At 41.5% G+C, this 15218-nt stretch overlaps 3 protein-coding genes across 4 annotated transcripts; all 3 read left to right on the top strand.

The window, feature by feature from the left end:
* rbm19 (RNA binding motif protein 19) lies at positions 1 to 7014 on the top strand. 2 transcript variants are annotated; one of them, XM_034542292.1, is made up of 25 exons: positions 1 to 92; positions 403 to 616; positions 699 to 881; positions 963 to 1076; positions 1291 to 1320; positions 1739 to 1943; positions 2271 to 2524; positions 2614 to 2673; positions 2783 to 2861; positions 2963 to 3034; positions 3144 to 3353; positions 3442 to 3572; positions 3653 to 3780; positions 3917 to 4013; positions 4617 to 4727; positions 4834 to 5034; positions 5170 to 5239; positions 5327 to 5451; positions 5552 to 5612; positions 5765 to 5844; positions 5930 to 5985; positions 6070 to 6186; positions 6287 to 6392; positions 6483 to 6603; positions 6699 to 7014. In XM_034542292.1, the coding sequence occupies exons 2-25, from the start codon at positions 581 to 583 to the stop codon at positions 6776 to 6778; spliced, it is 2727 nt and encodes a 908-aa protein (XP_034398183.1). In that variant the 5' UTR covers positions 1 to 92; positions 403 to 580; the 3' UTR covers positions 6779 to 7014. The 2 variants fall into 2 exon arrangements, with proteins under 2 accessions (XP_034398183.1, XP_034398184.1); XM_034542293.1 differs by having other exon boundaries at positions 2 to 92; positions 5330 to 5451.
* A 286-nt stretch (positions 7015 to 7300) lies between these two features.
* On the top strand, positions 7301 to 10991 carry plbd2 (phospholipase B domain containing 2). The gene is made up of 12 exons (XM_034542595.1): positions 7301 to 7532; positions 7687 to 7780; positions 7877 to 8035; positions 8123 to 8223; positions 8345 to 8559; positions 8661 to 8755; positions 8887 to 9047; positions 9311 to 9406; positions 9521 to 9592; positions 9689 to 9841; positions 9926 to 10088; positions 10245 to 10991. Exons 1-12 carry the CDS (start codon positions 7336 to 7338, stop codon positions 10413 to 10415), a joined length of 1677 nt encoding a protein of 558 aa, XP_034398486.1. The 5' UTR covers positions 7301 to 7335; the 3' UTR covers positions 10416 to 10991.
* Positions 10992 to 11251: 260 nt separating this feature from the next.
* Positions 11252 to 15153, top strand: zgc:158398 (uncharacterized protein LOC568894 homolog). Its single transcript, XM_034541458.1, has 7 exons — positions 11252 to 11435; positions 12232 to 12423; positions 12529 to 12784; positions 12867 to 12966; positions 13389 to 13530; positions 13625 to 13765; positions 13914 to 15153. Exons 2-7 carry the CDS (start codon positions 12262 to 12264, stop codon positions 13932 to 13934), a joined length of 822 nt encoding a protein of 273 aa, XP_034397349.1. The 5' UTR covers positions 11252 to 11435; positions 12232 to 12261; the 3' UTR covers positions 13935 to 15153.
* The last annotated feature ends 65 nt before the right edge of the window (positions 15154 to 15218 follow it).

Consider the following 15218-nt stretch of genomic DNA (forward strand, 5'->3'; position numbering starts at 1 on the left):
CCTTTTCGTAAATCAGCATTAAATGCCGACTTTGCCTAAGGGATTTGCCCACAATGGACCTCAATGGAAGCATGGATACATTAAACAAAAAGGTAAAGAACGAGCACGGTACGTGGGTGTTCAGCACAATAAATTACATTTACACAACCACTTTAAGGATCAAAGATTGAACATAAAAACTATATATATATAATGAAATGTCAAGCTGTTTTGACAAATGAGTAAATGGATGATTTGAAATGACCTGATCTTGTGAGTAAGACAATTGGAATGGAATAAAAATAATTAAGTAAAGACAAGTAGATGTACTTTTACATTCATCATTGATCAAGAACAATATACAGTTATTTTATGTACATGTTATAAAAGAAAGAATTTACTTGCAAATCTATTCTTCTGCAGACTCCAGTCCAGCAGATGTCGCAAATGCACGTAAACGGAAAAAACGAAGAAGAAAAAGGCTCCTCCCACTCAACATGGCGGCCTAGAGTATCGTCCACGCTCGTTTGTTGACATATTTATAAAGAACAAGCTTGTGCTGTGCTTGTGCTGTGTTTGTGGATTTATAACAACTATAACTATGTCGAGACTCATCGTTAAAAACCTCCCTGATGGGGTGAGTAACCCTCCAGGCTGTGGGCAGACATGTTTAGTTTCGGCTCGGGTGAAGATGTTCCATTGCTGTGTCTTGTGTGCAGATGAAAGAGGAGCGGTTCAGGTCGATGTTCGCCGCCTTCGGCACGGTGACGGACTGCTCTTTGAAGTTCACCAAGGACGGCAAGTTCCGCAAGTTCGGCTTCGTGGGTTTTAAAGCGGAGGACGACGCGAACGGAGCTCTGAAGCATTTCAACAAGAGCTTCGTGGACACCTCCCGAGTGACGGTGGGCTGCACGGCTCAACATGTGCGTTGTTGACGCTGTTGTGTTTCCATGCGTGAACTCCGTAGTTCTCATGTGTTCCAGGTGGAGATGTGTAAGGCTTTTGGAGACCCCACCAAAGCAAAAGCCTGGAGCAAACACACCCAGATCTCAGGCCCGGACAAATCCTCTTCTTCGGCTGGTACTGACGGCAAAAAGGTACCTACAGACACAAAGTTACATGAAACTCTTTGTGTTAACGTTACAAATAAACAATGTTACATTCACATCTAAATTGTAAACCCCTATAATCGTCCCTATCTTACTCTCTAGATGGCCACAGAGTGCTGTTGTTTTGGTGGATAATATGAAATGTTATGTTCTGCAGTGCTGCCTCTTCTATAAACATGATTTCTTTTGTTTCTTCTTTCAGAAAAAGGAAACCGATGGCGAACTTGGAACTGTGAGTACATGTGACAGTCAGAAGCGATGTTTGTTAAATGTTAATTGTATAGGATCTGAATGTGTATGAGATGGACCCAAACCTGGGCTGCCTATCAAACATCAGTACTTCTTTGGTAACAACCAAAATGTGCACATGGCACAGTTTTTAGAATTATATTGATACTCTGCTCCTTATCAGCCTCATTAAAATAGTTAAATATGGACATGATTTACATTTGTCAGGCTGTCATTACCCATTCAACATTCTTCACATTCTTTGTTCTGTAATGTTGTCATGTACCTGATGCACACACTCGTATCAATGTCTGCCCTTGATGTTTGATGATTCATTTTGTACTATGTTATAGGACAAATGGTGTAATTTATATATTTAATTAAGTTTGCATCCTTGCGTGGCTACTTGTTATGTATCTCAGCTGGAAGAGGATCAGGGGTTCAAGGAGTTTCTGTCAGTGCATCAGAACCGAAGCCAAGCCCAAACCTGGGCGAATGACACTGTGCGGCAAACAACCGATCCTGACGCTGGGCGCGCGAAGGCTCAGGGCAAGAAGAAGCCCGCTTCGGATGACTACCTCAACTTTGATTCAGAACAGTCAGAGGAGGAAGAAGACGAAGATGAAGGTTGGTAACGGTGATCCCTTTTTAGTGTAGGTCAGTCACCTTTTCTGGCATTTCAGTGCAACTTTGTAGTTCTAAAACTGGAAATGGGTTTGACTTAACAGTCTTAAGAGGAGCAGTTGGTTCAGTCTGGCCTCAAGGACCTTTCAAGTGTTTATTAAAATCCTCAATATACACAGTGAATGAAATTCATACGTGGTAGGTGTGAATGAGGTGGCAACAGATTAATGAATGTGTGGGGTACCAGTTGCAGTCAATTAAAAGCTTAGAAATATACAACATGAATAGAAAATCAAGATTTACTTTTCTCTGTATTGTTGTTGCTTTCAGGTGCCACTAAAGAAGCTCTGAAGTCTGGCTTGTCAGATATGGAGTACCTGCGCTCAAAAGTGGCACAGACAGATGACACAATGGAGGAGAGTGAGGAGAAGGATGATGGCGACGAAAATGAGGATTGTGGTCCCATGCAGCACACAGACAGCGCCTACGAGAGCGGTGACAGAGACAGTGTGTCAAAGACCAAAACCTCTGTTTCTTCTGAAGATAAGAGGCAGAGCAAAGCAAAGAAAACTGCCAAGCAAGAGGTGACTGTTTAAATTGACACATTAAACTCTACGGTTCAATACAGCTCGGTATTTGTTTTCTGGTTCATGCCCACATTTGTTTGTTGCAGACGGAGCCGACGACAGAGTTCACAGTGAAGCTACGAGGAGCCCCGTTCAATGTGAAAGAGGTGAGTGAACAAGAGCTTCCTGGTTTCAGAAGAGCAGTGATGATATTGCACATTTTGTATTTTAGTGTTTGCATTTCTGACACAAAGATTTTTTTCGTGACATCAATAGCAACAAATCCGAGAGTTCATGACGCCACTGAAACCTGCAGCTATCAGGATTGGGAAGAACGACAGCGGAAATAGAACGGGTATGTTATTGAAAGCTTTTTTTCAATCGTATAAATTGTATTTTTGTCTGGTGAGTAGATGGATGCACTGTATGTCTATGTTGACTGTATGTGTGTTTCAGGTTATGTATATGTGGACTTGCACTCTGATGAAGAGGTGGAAAAGTCTTTAAAGAAGAATAAAGACTACATAGGTGAGAAATAAAATGTCCGATGTCCAATTTGTTAGATTATCACTGACTGAGGTGTATGTGATGACTCTCCCTGGCTAACTGTGACATACCTTCGGCCTGTGTTTGTCAGGCGGGCGTTACATCGAGGTCTTCCGTGTGGATGCTTCTGGGGCTAAAGGCAAGAAAGAAAGGAAGGACAAAGAAATTGACAGGAACTTCACCAGGGAGCTTAAGGAGGATGAGGAAGAGGAAGATGTTGCAGAGTCAGGTCGACTCTTTATCAGGAACCTTCCTTACACCTGCACTGAGGAAGAGATCACAGAGCTATTTTCTAAATATGGTGAATACATTTTTAAAAAGTTTTCATACACGTTCACACAGTCTTTCCCTCCTTTTCAGAGGTGATAATAACTTTACAATCTTTACAGGTCCTTTATCTGAGACGCTCTTCCCTATTGACAATCTCACCAAGAAACCTAAAGGATTTGCTTTCGTAATGTACATGATACCAGAGAATGCTGTGACAGCTCTGGCTCAGCTGGACGGACATATATTTCAGGTATTTGATTGCTTCTGGATTCAGTAGTACAACTTTAATTTGAGAGGCCGCTAGACATACTCATTCTCGCATGCTTTTAGGGCAGGATGCTTCACCTGCTTCCCTCTACACTGAAGAAGGAAAAGACAGACTCTTCAGATGCTGGTGTCCCTGGCTCTTCGACTTATAAACGGCAAAAAGATGCTAAAAATAAAGCTGCTAGTTCCAGGTATATGTAGTCACAATTACCCTCTGCTTCTGTTTTTTTGTTTCTCTGAATTTACTCATGAAGGTTAATAATTTTTGTTTCTAGTCAATTACATGAGTCCTCCCTCATTCCTTATTCATTTAATGTTGCCTTCTAGCTCCCACAACTGGAACACCTTGTTTCTGGGCACAAGTGCAGTGGCAGATGCTATTGCTGAAAAATACAACACTACAAAAAGCCAAGTCCTGGACCATGTGAGTATCCTGTTCTTCAACTGCAGCATTACTGGGTGTTCAGGTTGAAAGCGTTCCTGCAGTAAAACAAGACATTAGAAATGTAAATGCTTGAGGTACCAGTGCGAGGATGAAGTACTATCCAAGTCCAGTTTGAGTTACAGATCCATGAGTTTGAAGGTTTCTTCAGCTGCCAAAACCCTTTAAAGGGATTTATAAAGTTACGAGGAAGGATTGTACTGCTCTGGAAAGACATTATGGTGGACATGTTTTATCTTTAAAGATAAAAACAGTAAAAATATCCATGTTAAAAAACGTATCTAGAATGCATGCTCGCATGTATTCAACTGGTCAAAGCAGGACCTTGCTGGATGACGTGTCATTGTTTTGGGCTAAAAGTTGAGCCAGGTTTAACCTTTTTGCTGGACGACTGTTTTTTGGCGGTGGTCCTCTGATGTGGCAGCCATTCGCCATGCCAATGCAATCATCCCATTCAAATGAAAGTGGGTGCTGTTTGTCAGTGAATGCATGTCTTTTTCATCTGTTGCAGCTACATCAACATGTTACTCATTAGGCAAACTGAGCAGCAGTGTTTTAAAGTTTCTTTATACTTCTCCGCTCCAGGAGTCAAAGGGAAGTCTTGCAGTGAGGATGGCTCTGGGTGAGACACAGATTGTTCAAGAGACTCGGCAGTTTCTACTAGACAACGGTGTCAGTCTGGATTCCTTTAGTCAGGTATGCTGAACACGCACTCCAAACTACATGTTGCTAAATTGTCTATAATCATTTGAATGTGCCGATAATGCAGTTACCTTGGTTAAGATTGTTTCCTGCTGTACAGGCGGCAGCAGCGAGGAGTACAACTGTGATCCTGGTGAAAAATCTTCCAGCTGGAGTGACGGCATCAGAGTTGGAGGAGCTTTTCTCACCTCATGGCTCTTTGGGCCGAGTGCTGCTGCCGCCCTCAGGCCTCACCGCCATCATCGAGTTCCTCGAGCCAACTGAGGCAAAACGAGCTTTCACTCGGCTAGCCTACAGCAAGGTGTGTGTGTGTGTGTGTGTGTGTGTGTGTGTGTGTGTGTGTGTGTGTGTGTTCCAGTTCCAGCAAAACCTGCAGCATATACTTGAGGCACTTTAAAAGCGGTTACTGTACTGACGGTATCTCTGTAAACCGTAGTTCCATCACATCCCACTGTATTTGGAATGGGCACCCGTGGGGGTGTTTTTGGCTGCCAAACCAGAACCAGGTCAAATCACTTAAACATACGCATAAACATACAATACTACACAATTACTAATTTGAATAACCAAAATGACTTCATCTGTCCTCAAAGTAGTACAAAAAGAGGATGCAATGACGGAGGAGAAGGATGATGAAGAGGAAGAGGAATCTGCTCCTGGTTCAACACTTTTCATAAAAAATCTTAATTTCAGCACGACGGAGGAGAAACTCCAGGAGGTGGATTAATTTATAAATTCAACCCTCAGTAATGTTTGATAATACTGATATGAGAATTTAAGCATAGCATGTTTAATATTGTTTTATCTGTTTGTTGCAGACATTCTCCAAATGTGGCAAGATCACATCCTGCACTGTCTCTAAGAAAAAAGATAAAACTGGTACTGTAAAGTTATAAATATGGTTTATTTGAACACATGGATTTCTAGTAGAAGTTAATCTGTGTGTTTTCTCTGGCTTTGCAAGAGCAGTCTGTCCTTTTTAAAAAGTTAGTTTAATCACAATCACCTTACAATGTAGCTTTGATTTCCAGGCAAGATGTTGTCCATGGGCTATGGTTTTGTCCAGTATCAGTCAGCAGAGGCAGCACAGAAAGCCCTGAAGAAACTGCAGGTACCATACCATACTCCTTCTAGCAACCTTCCTTTACAACCTGGTCCTTGACTAAAGCGTGTTCTTTGTCTCAACCCTCCACCAGCACTCTACTGTAGATGATCACCAACTAGAGCTGAAGATTTCTGAGAGAGCCACAAGGTAAGATGTGCATCAGAAGGGTTTTGGTGTGGCATGTAAACCTTCTGTTGTCACGACTCACTCAGTCGTTTCCACTATGTGCAGATCTACTGCAGGGTCACGGAAGAAGAAGCAAGGCGAGAAGAAACAGACAGGATCCAAGATCCTTGTGCGAAACGTCCCCTTCCAAGCGTCTGTCAGGGAAATTCGGGAACTCTTCTGGTAGGCGTCGCATGCACACAACTGTTTTTGTATTCACACCGTGTGTGGAGTATGTTTAGAGCCAGATTATTGAACAATAATATGATTCATGTCCTTTCAGTACATTCGGAGAGCTGAAGACAGTCCGTCTTCCAAAGAAAGCAGCTGGTTCAGGAAATCATAGAGGCTTTGGCTTTATTGACTTCCTCACCAAACAGGATGCTAAGGTCTGTTATGTGAGCTTTCAGATGTGTATGTAGGAAATCTACTGCCCTCTAGTGTTGATCATGAATACTATGCCCCTGTTATCTCCATAGAAAGCTTTTGCTGCTCTGTGCCACAGCACCCATCTGTATGGGAGACGCCTCGTGCTGGAATGGGCTGACGCTGAGGAAACGGTAGAGACATTGAGACGGAAAACAGCGGAACATTTTCATGGTAAATCAACAAACTTTTGTAACAACATGAAGAAATTAAAACAACTGTGCTGTTTATTGATTTTATTTCTCTGTACTATTTATCCTCCATGACAGTGGCCACCAAGAAGCAGCGAAAGGCAGATGTTATGGAGGGAATTAAGGAGACGATGGAAACTGGAGATGGGGAAGACTGAGTTGCAAAAATGTTATCTCTTTCGAAGCTTGGACTCTGACCAACGATCCTGTGATTGAACTAAATAAGGACCTGAGTGCCGTGTGCAGAGGGAACTAATTATGAGGAATTTACCAACTTTGTGGAACTTCTGGATTTCTTACATTATTTCTAATGTGTTGTATATAATGATGCCTTAAAGAAATATGATTGGACTGATGGTGGTTTTTCTATAAAATTTTATTTCAAGTTTTAAAAGTCTCATGTCGTGGCTGTTGTACTTCTTCTAATTGCCCTGACGTCTCAGACATATTATCAATGCTTCATACATTTTGCTTAAAGAAACTAGACTGTCTCCCTGATAATCATCTGATTGATTACAATGTAACACTAATTCATAAATCAAAAGAAGGATTAATATTGTGAGAATATAATTTGTATTCAACACAAATGTCTTTAAAATCTCGCGTGTGTGTGCGCATAATGGCATAATGGTCGGTCTTTTATTTTGAAAGTACCTTTCCGGGTATTGTCACATGTCTCGTCACGCTGGTTATCATGTGACTCGTTCATGTAAACATGGCGTCCAAGCCAAACAAGACGTTTGCTCTGGGAAGATTTATAGCTGTGTTATTGTGTTTTACGTGTGCGTGTGTTCGAGCTGAAATACGAACCGCTGTTATTGACAAACACACCGGACAGCTGTCTGTTCTTGAGGGATATCGAGAAGATTTTGTGGCCTGGGCGAACTTCACTGACGACATTACCACATCGGGGTGAGTTCACGCCCTCAGTGTTTCTGGATACTTCTTGGCACAGCCTACGTATGCCTTCTCATCTCCTCTCTCACAGTGCAGGCAATGTTTCCTTATATTAGTGCAACCAATATGGAAAACGTAAAGCACACAGATCCATGTCATGTGTTTTCAGCTGGTCTTTCTTGGAGATCACTACCAGCAGTCGGTACAATGACAGTATTCAGGCGTATGCAGCCGGTGCAGTGGAGGCTGCAGTCACAGCTCAGGTTAGTCTATGCAGTCCTCTTTGTGCTCGACTTGGAAAGCAGTCTGAAAGTTTTATTCACTAACGTTAATCTAATGACTTTGCCTGTTTGTTGTAGCTCATCTATAAGCACTGGATGAACACTCTTCTTGGCTACTGTGGGCCCTTCACATCTGCATCAGGTTACTGTGAGCACCTTAAGGCTTTCATCACAACCAATTTACAGTGGGTTCAGGAGCAAATGGAGAAGCAGCCCAGTTCACCCTACTGGTACCAGGTACTCTATGAATAATATCCCTTTCACGGATACAATAATGGCAAAGGCCTTAAATGGGATGTTTCACAATCTGTTTCTTCTCGTCAGGTGCGTCTGGCGCTGCTGCAGCTGAAAGGTCTGGAGGACGGCTATAATGAGGACCTGTCGTTTCCAACAGGGTCTTTCTACCTCAACCCGTTTGGCTTTCTGTAAGTGGTTATCTCCATTTTTCATTATCAATTACACAAATCAATTTCTTAGCTGTTCCTAGGATCCTAAACATCGTTTCTTGCTGTTGTCTCACACTCTACCTCGTCTCTGTCCAACCAGACTTTTCCAAATGGGCGGAGATCTGGAGGACTTGGAATCTGCTCTGAACAAATCCAGCCAAACCAGACCTCTTGGATCTGGCTCCTGTTCTGCTCTCATTAAGCTGCTGCCAAACAATAAGGAGCTGCTGGTGTCACATGACACCTGGAACACCTACCAGGCCATGCTGCGCATCATAAAGAAATACATGTTTGCCTTTAGAGTTTCTCCTTCAGGTAGTGTCCTTATGATAAACAAAGTGACTGGTCGTGTTTCTGCTGTCTATGTGAATACAGATTGGTCTAACTTTATTGTGTACTTGTGTTTCTTCTGTCAGAAGAGAGTTTCCTTCCCGGAGGAACTCAGGCTTTCTCTTCTTATCCCGGATCCATCTTCTCTGGAGATGACTTCTATATCCTCAGTAGTGGCCTGGTGAGAACTGTTGGTTCTTGGCAATATAGAACGAGTGTTACAAATAAACTGCAGTATGTCGATATGTTATCTTTTGGCTACAGACAGCTACTAGACAGTTTCTTGTTTTTAAATCCATCTCCTGTCTCTAGGTTACCTTGGAAACCACTATTGGCAACAGTAACCCTGCTCTCTGGAAGTTTGTTCAGCCCACAGGAGCCGTCATGGAGTGGTTGAGGAACATTGTGGCCAATCGACTGGCTGCTACTGCCAAAGAGTGGGCCGAGATATTCAGCCAGTACAACAGTGGAACGTGCGTTTTACACATCAAAAATAACATTACTGTTTAACCAACATTATCACCACTTTGTCTTGATGAAATCCAGCCTTCTGCTATGTGTCATGAGTTCAAAATTCCAACTGATGACACGATTAGATAAGGCTTAGTTAGGAGTTGGGCCAAACGCATCATGAGGTCACCAGGCTGAGTGTTTGTTGTGAAATGAAATCATCAACTGCATGGATGCAAAGTAAACACTAGGGTAAAGGTTGTATGCTCGGTGTGTGTGTCTGTAGGTATAACAACCAGTGGATGATTGTGGACTACAACCACTTCACTCCAGGACGGACTGACATTAAAGAGGAGCTCTTTGTTGTACTGGAGCAGATTCCGTAAGTCTTTGCAGCACATCTTTAATCAAAACACAAGATTATTTCAGTATTTATGTTCATGACTTTTAAACCCGTCTACTAAAATAAGCTTTTCTAATCTCTTTTATGTTGCAGGGGACAAGTTGTCTACTCTGATAAAACTCAGGAACTGCTGGAGAAAGGGTACTGGGCAAGTTACAACATACCGTAAGTATCCAATTTGAAAGTTTAATGTTAATATACACTGTAGATTATATGCGTTCTAATTGTGTTCTGTCAAATTGTCTTTTTATTCATACGTAGGTACTACGTAGACATATTCAATGCCAGTGGCTGCAATGAGCTGGTTGAGAAGTTTGGCCCGTGGTTCTCTCTGGACGATAATCCTCGGGCTCAGATATTCAGGAGAAACCAGACAGCTGTCAAAGATATGGACTCAATGGTCCGCCTTATGAGGTACAAACTAGTTTTAATGTGAGATGTTTTTATGCATATGACACCAATCATGTTCTATTCATGAGATGAAGTGTCTCTCCTCAGGTATAATAACTTTAAGGAAGACCCATTATCAAAGTGTGACGGCTGTAATCCACCTGCGAATGGAGAGAACGCCATCTCAGCCCGTTCAGACCTGAACCCAGCTAATGGGACATATCCGTTTGGCGCCTTAAGGCAGAGGTTACATGGAGGAACAGACATGAAGGTTTTGATGTGTCTCATTTTTTTTTCTTGCCATCACCCATTTTTCTGCCCATACTACTATCCATCATGATCCCCAAATCTTTTCTGTGTTTTGAATCGGACTGTAGCAAATCAAAGGGATGCTAAATCTGATGTGTGTGTGTGTGTGTGTGTGCAGATGACCTCCTTCGGAATGTTTCGGGACTACGGTATGCTGGCAGTGAGCGGGCCAACATGGGACCAGGTGCCACCCTTCCAGTGGAGCACATCACCTTACAAGGACCTGATGCACATGGGTCACCCTGATACATGGGCATTCAAGCCTATAAAAGTCACCTGGACTCCTTAACTGTTACGCTGTCTATACAAGTAGCATGATCAATGTAAATACTTCCAGATGTTTGAGGTTATGATAAAGGGAAATGATACTTTGACTCCATGAGGCATGCATTTTATGAACGGCTAGGGTTGCCCTCTGCGTCGACTCATCAGGCATTTTGTCGTTGCTTGTTTGATTTTAAGTGGAGAAACACGGTTTTACAGATCTGTTGATTAAATGAACAAATAGATTGGTCGACTAAGGATTTCTTTGGTCCAGGACAACCATAAAATATAAATATTATTGATTCTCAAGAGTGGCAATTCAGGATGTATTAAAAGGACACTATTTGCACGAATAAAGCTTAAGAGAGCTTTGAATGTAAGGTATTATGACAATCCACTTCACAACCTTGCTGTTGTAACGTGGAACTTCTCCAATATGTCATGTATTTGATTTGAAAAATGTTTCTACAAGACTACATCTTTCTTTGAAGAAATCACTAACTAGGCAAATGTTTTGATCAGAATTTAAACCATTTTTTAAATAATTGTGATATGCACTGATTTTCTCAATAAATTGCTCAAATCGTTGCCTTTGCAAAAACAAAAACAATCTCACCATCTGGTTCTTTTAAAAAACATGCATGACACTTTTCTTTAGCTAAATAAGGTAGGGCCACCTGTGATAAGACAGTCACAGCCCAAGCATATTCGAGTTTTCACTAGTAATGTATTTACAGATATCTTGAATTATAATTTTGACTAGTAATGACGTATCATATATATCAGGAATGAATATCTAGCATCCCTAAGGGCTTCTCAGAGGCGTTTACCATACCAGCTTGCCTCCTGAGTGCCATGGACGTGTCACGTGGTTCGCGTCATGGTCGTCGTCATGGCAGTTCACTCTCGTAAATTGACGTCGCCGTCGTATAACGTCAGTTATCTTTGTGCTACAAGATGTTGAGCTCCGGGTTACTTACCGTAAAGAGGCTCTGATCTTTACCAAGAGTCGCAACGGGAATAAAGAAGAGTGTTCAAATTCAAGGTATGGATGTATGTTTCAGCTAGTTGGTTAGCAACATCACATTGATAGTAGGCTAACGGTGCACTTACTCGTTGTCAATAGAGCTGGTTGGTTACATATGGAGACACGTATGGTTACATGCAGACAAGTTTGGTTAAGTTACATCTTGAAATACGTTTCATCCATTACATATGGAGACACGTATGGTTACATGGAGACAAGTTTGGTTACATGTGGAGACACGTATGGAGACAAGTTTGGTTACATATGGAGACGAGTAGTATGGTTACATATGGAGACACGTATGGAGACAAGTTTGGTTACATATGGAGACGAGTAGTATGGTTACATATGGAGACACGTATGGAGACAAGTTTGGTTACATATGGAGACGAGTATGGTTAACTACATATGGAGACAAGCTCCTGTTGTAGTCTCGACTAAATGTATGGTATCCGTCGTACTGTAAACCTCTGTGGAAAGATGGTTTTCTTTGTCAATACGAATAATTTTTGTTGTTTGTTTTTGTTGATCTACATTAACGAGGCATGTGATAACGTAATGCCAAAGTCAACAGTTTGTTTTATCATGTTTTTAATGCCACTATGATGAGGTGTCGTACAATCACCCATAAATATCTCTGAATAAAAGTCATTTGGGGATGTTTCAATCCTCAATGAAACCATCCTGGCATTCTTGCATTAGGTTGAACACATGCATTGAACTGAAGTTCACAAACTGACTCATTAGCACTACCAAAGTTACTGTGAAAGCTTTGAAAACGTTAGTAACTGAAGTGACTGACTTCTGTTTACAGCTTGGGGCAGGTGTATTCCACATACACCTGATGATGGGTTTCTGGCAGCCGGTGACCAACCTTCGAGATTATGTATCCCAGAATCCTCCAGGGGTTACATTTTTCCTCTGGCTGTTGACTCTCGCTATCTCCTTTATCTGCCTCAGCTCTTACAGCTACACACATACTCTGCCTAACCCTGACACAGCAGAGGTAAGGAACTTATTCAATGTTCTTAGTCCTTTTTATAGGAGTCGTGTTTATGTGTGTCCTGAGCTGACACTAATGTACAAATCATACATTGTATTCCTATTTTAGGACTGGAACCTTCTACTGTCCTCATTATCTCAGTTCCAGCTGTGTGTGAAAGCCAACACAAGTTCACCTGAGCTTGTATTGCCAGTCCCCTCTGCTCTGATGGATCGAGACACTTCAGTTAACTCTACAAAGACTCCCTCTCTCACCACTCTGCGGGTCAAGGTTCCTCTGGCTGTGACTTCTGACTCAAACAGTGGCTCCCTGAACTACCTTGGTTTACACACTGCCTTGAGAGCCAGTCAATTACATCTTAGAGGTTGGTATTAGGGTGCATTGGTTTGGTTGTAAAATAAAGTATAGTGTTTGTATAATCCACGATCAATCGTTTTACTCCCCAGGCAATCAGATTGTTAACATGACTCTAGAGTTTTTGTCTGGAAATGATACCTACACCTGTCTCACCATAAGTGCTCCAGTGCACCTGCTGCCCATGAGTCTGTAAGTTGATTCAAATGCTGTGTGTGTGTGTGTGTGTGTGTGTGTGTGTGTGTGTGTGTGTGTGTGTGTGTGTGTGTGTGTGTGTGTGTGTGTGTGTGTTTGTGTGTGTGTGTGTGTGTGTGTGTGTGTGTGTGTGTGTGTGTGTGTGTGTGTGTGTGTGTGTGTGTGTGTGTGTGTGTGTGTGTGTGTGTGTGTGTGTGTGTGTGTGTGTGTGTGTGTGTGTGTGTGTGTGTGTGTGTGTGTGTGTGTGTGTGTGTGTGTGTGTGTGTGTGTGTGTGTGTGTGTGTGTGTGTGTGTGTGTGTGTGTGTGTTTTCTCCATAATTGACATCACCAACTACTGCGGTAAAACACAACATCTGTCAACTCATGAATCTGGATTTTGATTTTGTTTTTGTCTTTTCATGCAAATATCTAAATAAAGACTTCCGCCAGAGTGCCCTGTATTTGAGAACAAAATTTCACCCATCCAAGTGGAGGCGGTCAACCAGCTGCCTACAGCATCACAAACCTGCTACAGTCTTCACTCAATGAATGACCCGACACTGACTGTCATGTTAACACAGGTACAGTATGTCACACTTGCACACAGAACTTGCTCAGCCATAATACAGATAGCAGCTTACCACATGTCTGTCATTCTCTGCTTTCATTCTCTAGGAGGAGCAGAGCGTGGCAGTGCGACATCTGTTGGAAGTCAGTGCGTGTCTCCTCGGAGTTTGCTTGATACTCTGTGTAGCTGCTAGTATGACACATTCGCTAATACGCCGCTACCATTGGAGTGAAATGGATCTGCAAAAAGTAATTTCTTTTATGTCCAATTATGGAAAAGATTAGGCATTTTGATTGAACAGCTAGATGTATTTGCAGCATATAGTTATCTAAAAGTTTCTGCATATTTCTGCAAATAATGTTTTAACCTAACCTTAATGTTTCACATTGTTTGCAGGAGCCCTTGATGGACAGCTGAACATTTTTCATCTCCTGTGTCCGAAAGAAATTTGTTGGTGGTGGAAAAAGGTGCGATTTGTGTCATTCCTTTTTAAAGGGGCACCCCACCCAAATTTACATAAGAAACAAGTTTACACGTCATGGGGAGTAAGTCCTACTCAGCCTAACGGCTTCTGTTCTGGGGGCAGCTTGTTATCGTCTGAGAAATGAACCCTGTTAATGTCATTAGGGTTATCTCTGCTTGGGTTTGAAGACTAAATATTTATGTAGCATCGAGCGAAGTGAAGATATTTCATATTTCTGAATCAATTCTGAACATTTCTAATACGTGTCTCACAAGTTTCTCAACTTAAAGTGCAATACTTAATTAGTGGTGCATCCCTGTTATAGGACAATGTTGTATCATACAATATCCAAAACAGAGAAATGGTGTGATAGAGGAGGTGTATATTAAGTAATGGGACCATGGTGTGAAGGAAATAGCTCTTAAACGTGTGTGCATGTACATTACCAGTATTATGAACTGACATGTCATGTAGACTCTGAGAAGCTCACTCTGTCCATGAGCTCAGAAACAGATAACTGGTCCAGAAGGTATATCCTGTTTTCAAACATTATTTTCCTAGTTTTAATATGAAAATATGAAAAGTTTATATTAAGGTACCCAACAACGGTTTAATTTGTCCTGCCAAATGAAGGAAAGCTATTAAAGTAACCCTTTAGGCTTGATCTATGTGCACATACAGTACTAGTTATTATAAACGTTTGCAGTTACTCATCTAAAGTACAATGAAGCCTTACAAACTTGGCTACATTACTGAATGTCTCCTCTTGGGATCAATAAAGCTGTATGTTATTAGTGTTGTGGCACTCAGGACCAGTAAAGGAATAGGGAGATCTAGAAATCAAAATGTGACTAGGCTATGTATTTGATTCATGGTTTTAATGTTTCTTTAGAAAAAAAACAGTTCAAATATACCATACCTGACATTACTAGCATTTCCAAATGTATTATTTAGGATTTTTTTTGGTTTCTTTTTTAATGCAGTATAAAAATCAACCAGCAGATACTTGATTAATTTGCTTTACATTTGTTCAGATTATGCCAGATTCATCATTGTCCAAGTGACCTTATTGTGTAGAAATACACAAAAGAAAGGACCAACTGCCAAAATTGTCTGTATTGTCAATGATGATCAGTTGTTAAACACACAATAAACACAAATGTCTCCTCTAAATCGTTGTTTTACGTATGAAAATGCATGTAATATATGTTATGCCACTGATTAGAAGAGCCACCACA

The sequence above is a fragment of the Cyclopterus lumpus genome, chromosome 9, assembly GCF_009769545.1.
Source record: "Cyclopterus lumpus isolate fCycLum1 chromosome 9, fCycLum1.pri, whole genome shotgun sequence".
Classification (NCBI taxonomy): domain Eukaryota; kingdom Metazoa; phylum Chordata; class Actinopteri; order Perciformes; family Cyclopteridae; genus Cyclopterus; species Cyclopterus lumpus.

Excerpts from the sequence above, each read along its gene's own strand:
- plbd2 (XM_034542595.1), top strand. The coding sequence starts at position 7,336 with ATGGCGTCCAAGCCAAACAAGACGTTTGCTCTGGGAAGATTTATAGCT. Across the intron at positions 7,781-7,876 it reads AGGCTGCAGTCACAGCTCAG|CTCATCTATAAGCACTGGAT; the intron begins GTTAGTCTATGC and ends TGTTTGTTGTAG. Across the intron at positions 9,842-9,925 it reads TCAATGGTCCGCCTTATGAG|GTATAATAACTTTAAGGAAG; the intron begins GTACAAACTAGT and ends GTCTCTCCTCAG.
- zgc:158398 (XM_034541458.1), top strand. The coding sequence starts at position 12,262 with ATGATGGGTTTCTGGCAGCCGGTGACCAACCTTCGAGATTATGTATCC. Across the intron at positions 12,785-12,866 it reads CAGTCAATTACATCTTAGAG|GCAATCAGATTGTTAACATG; the intron begins GTTGGTATTAGG and ends TTTACTCCCCAG. Across the intron at positions 13,766-13,913 it reads GTGAAATGGATCTGCAAAAA|GAGCCCTTGATGGACAGCTG; the intron begins GTAATTTCTTTT and ends CATTGTTTGCAG.
- rbm19 (XM_034542292.1), top strand. The coding sequence starts at position 581 with ATGTCGAGACTCATCGTTAAAAACCTCCCTGATGGG. Across the intron at positions 2,525-2,613 it reads AGAAAACTGCCAAGCAAGAG|ACGGAGCCGACGACAGAGTT; the intron begins GTGACTGTTTAA and ends TGTTTGTTGCAG. Across the intron at positions 3,035-3,143 it reads GAAGAATAAAGACTACATAG|GCGGGCGTTACATCGAGGTC; the intron begins GTGAGAAATAAA and ends TGTGTTTGTCAG.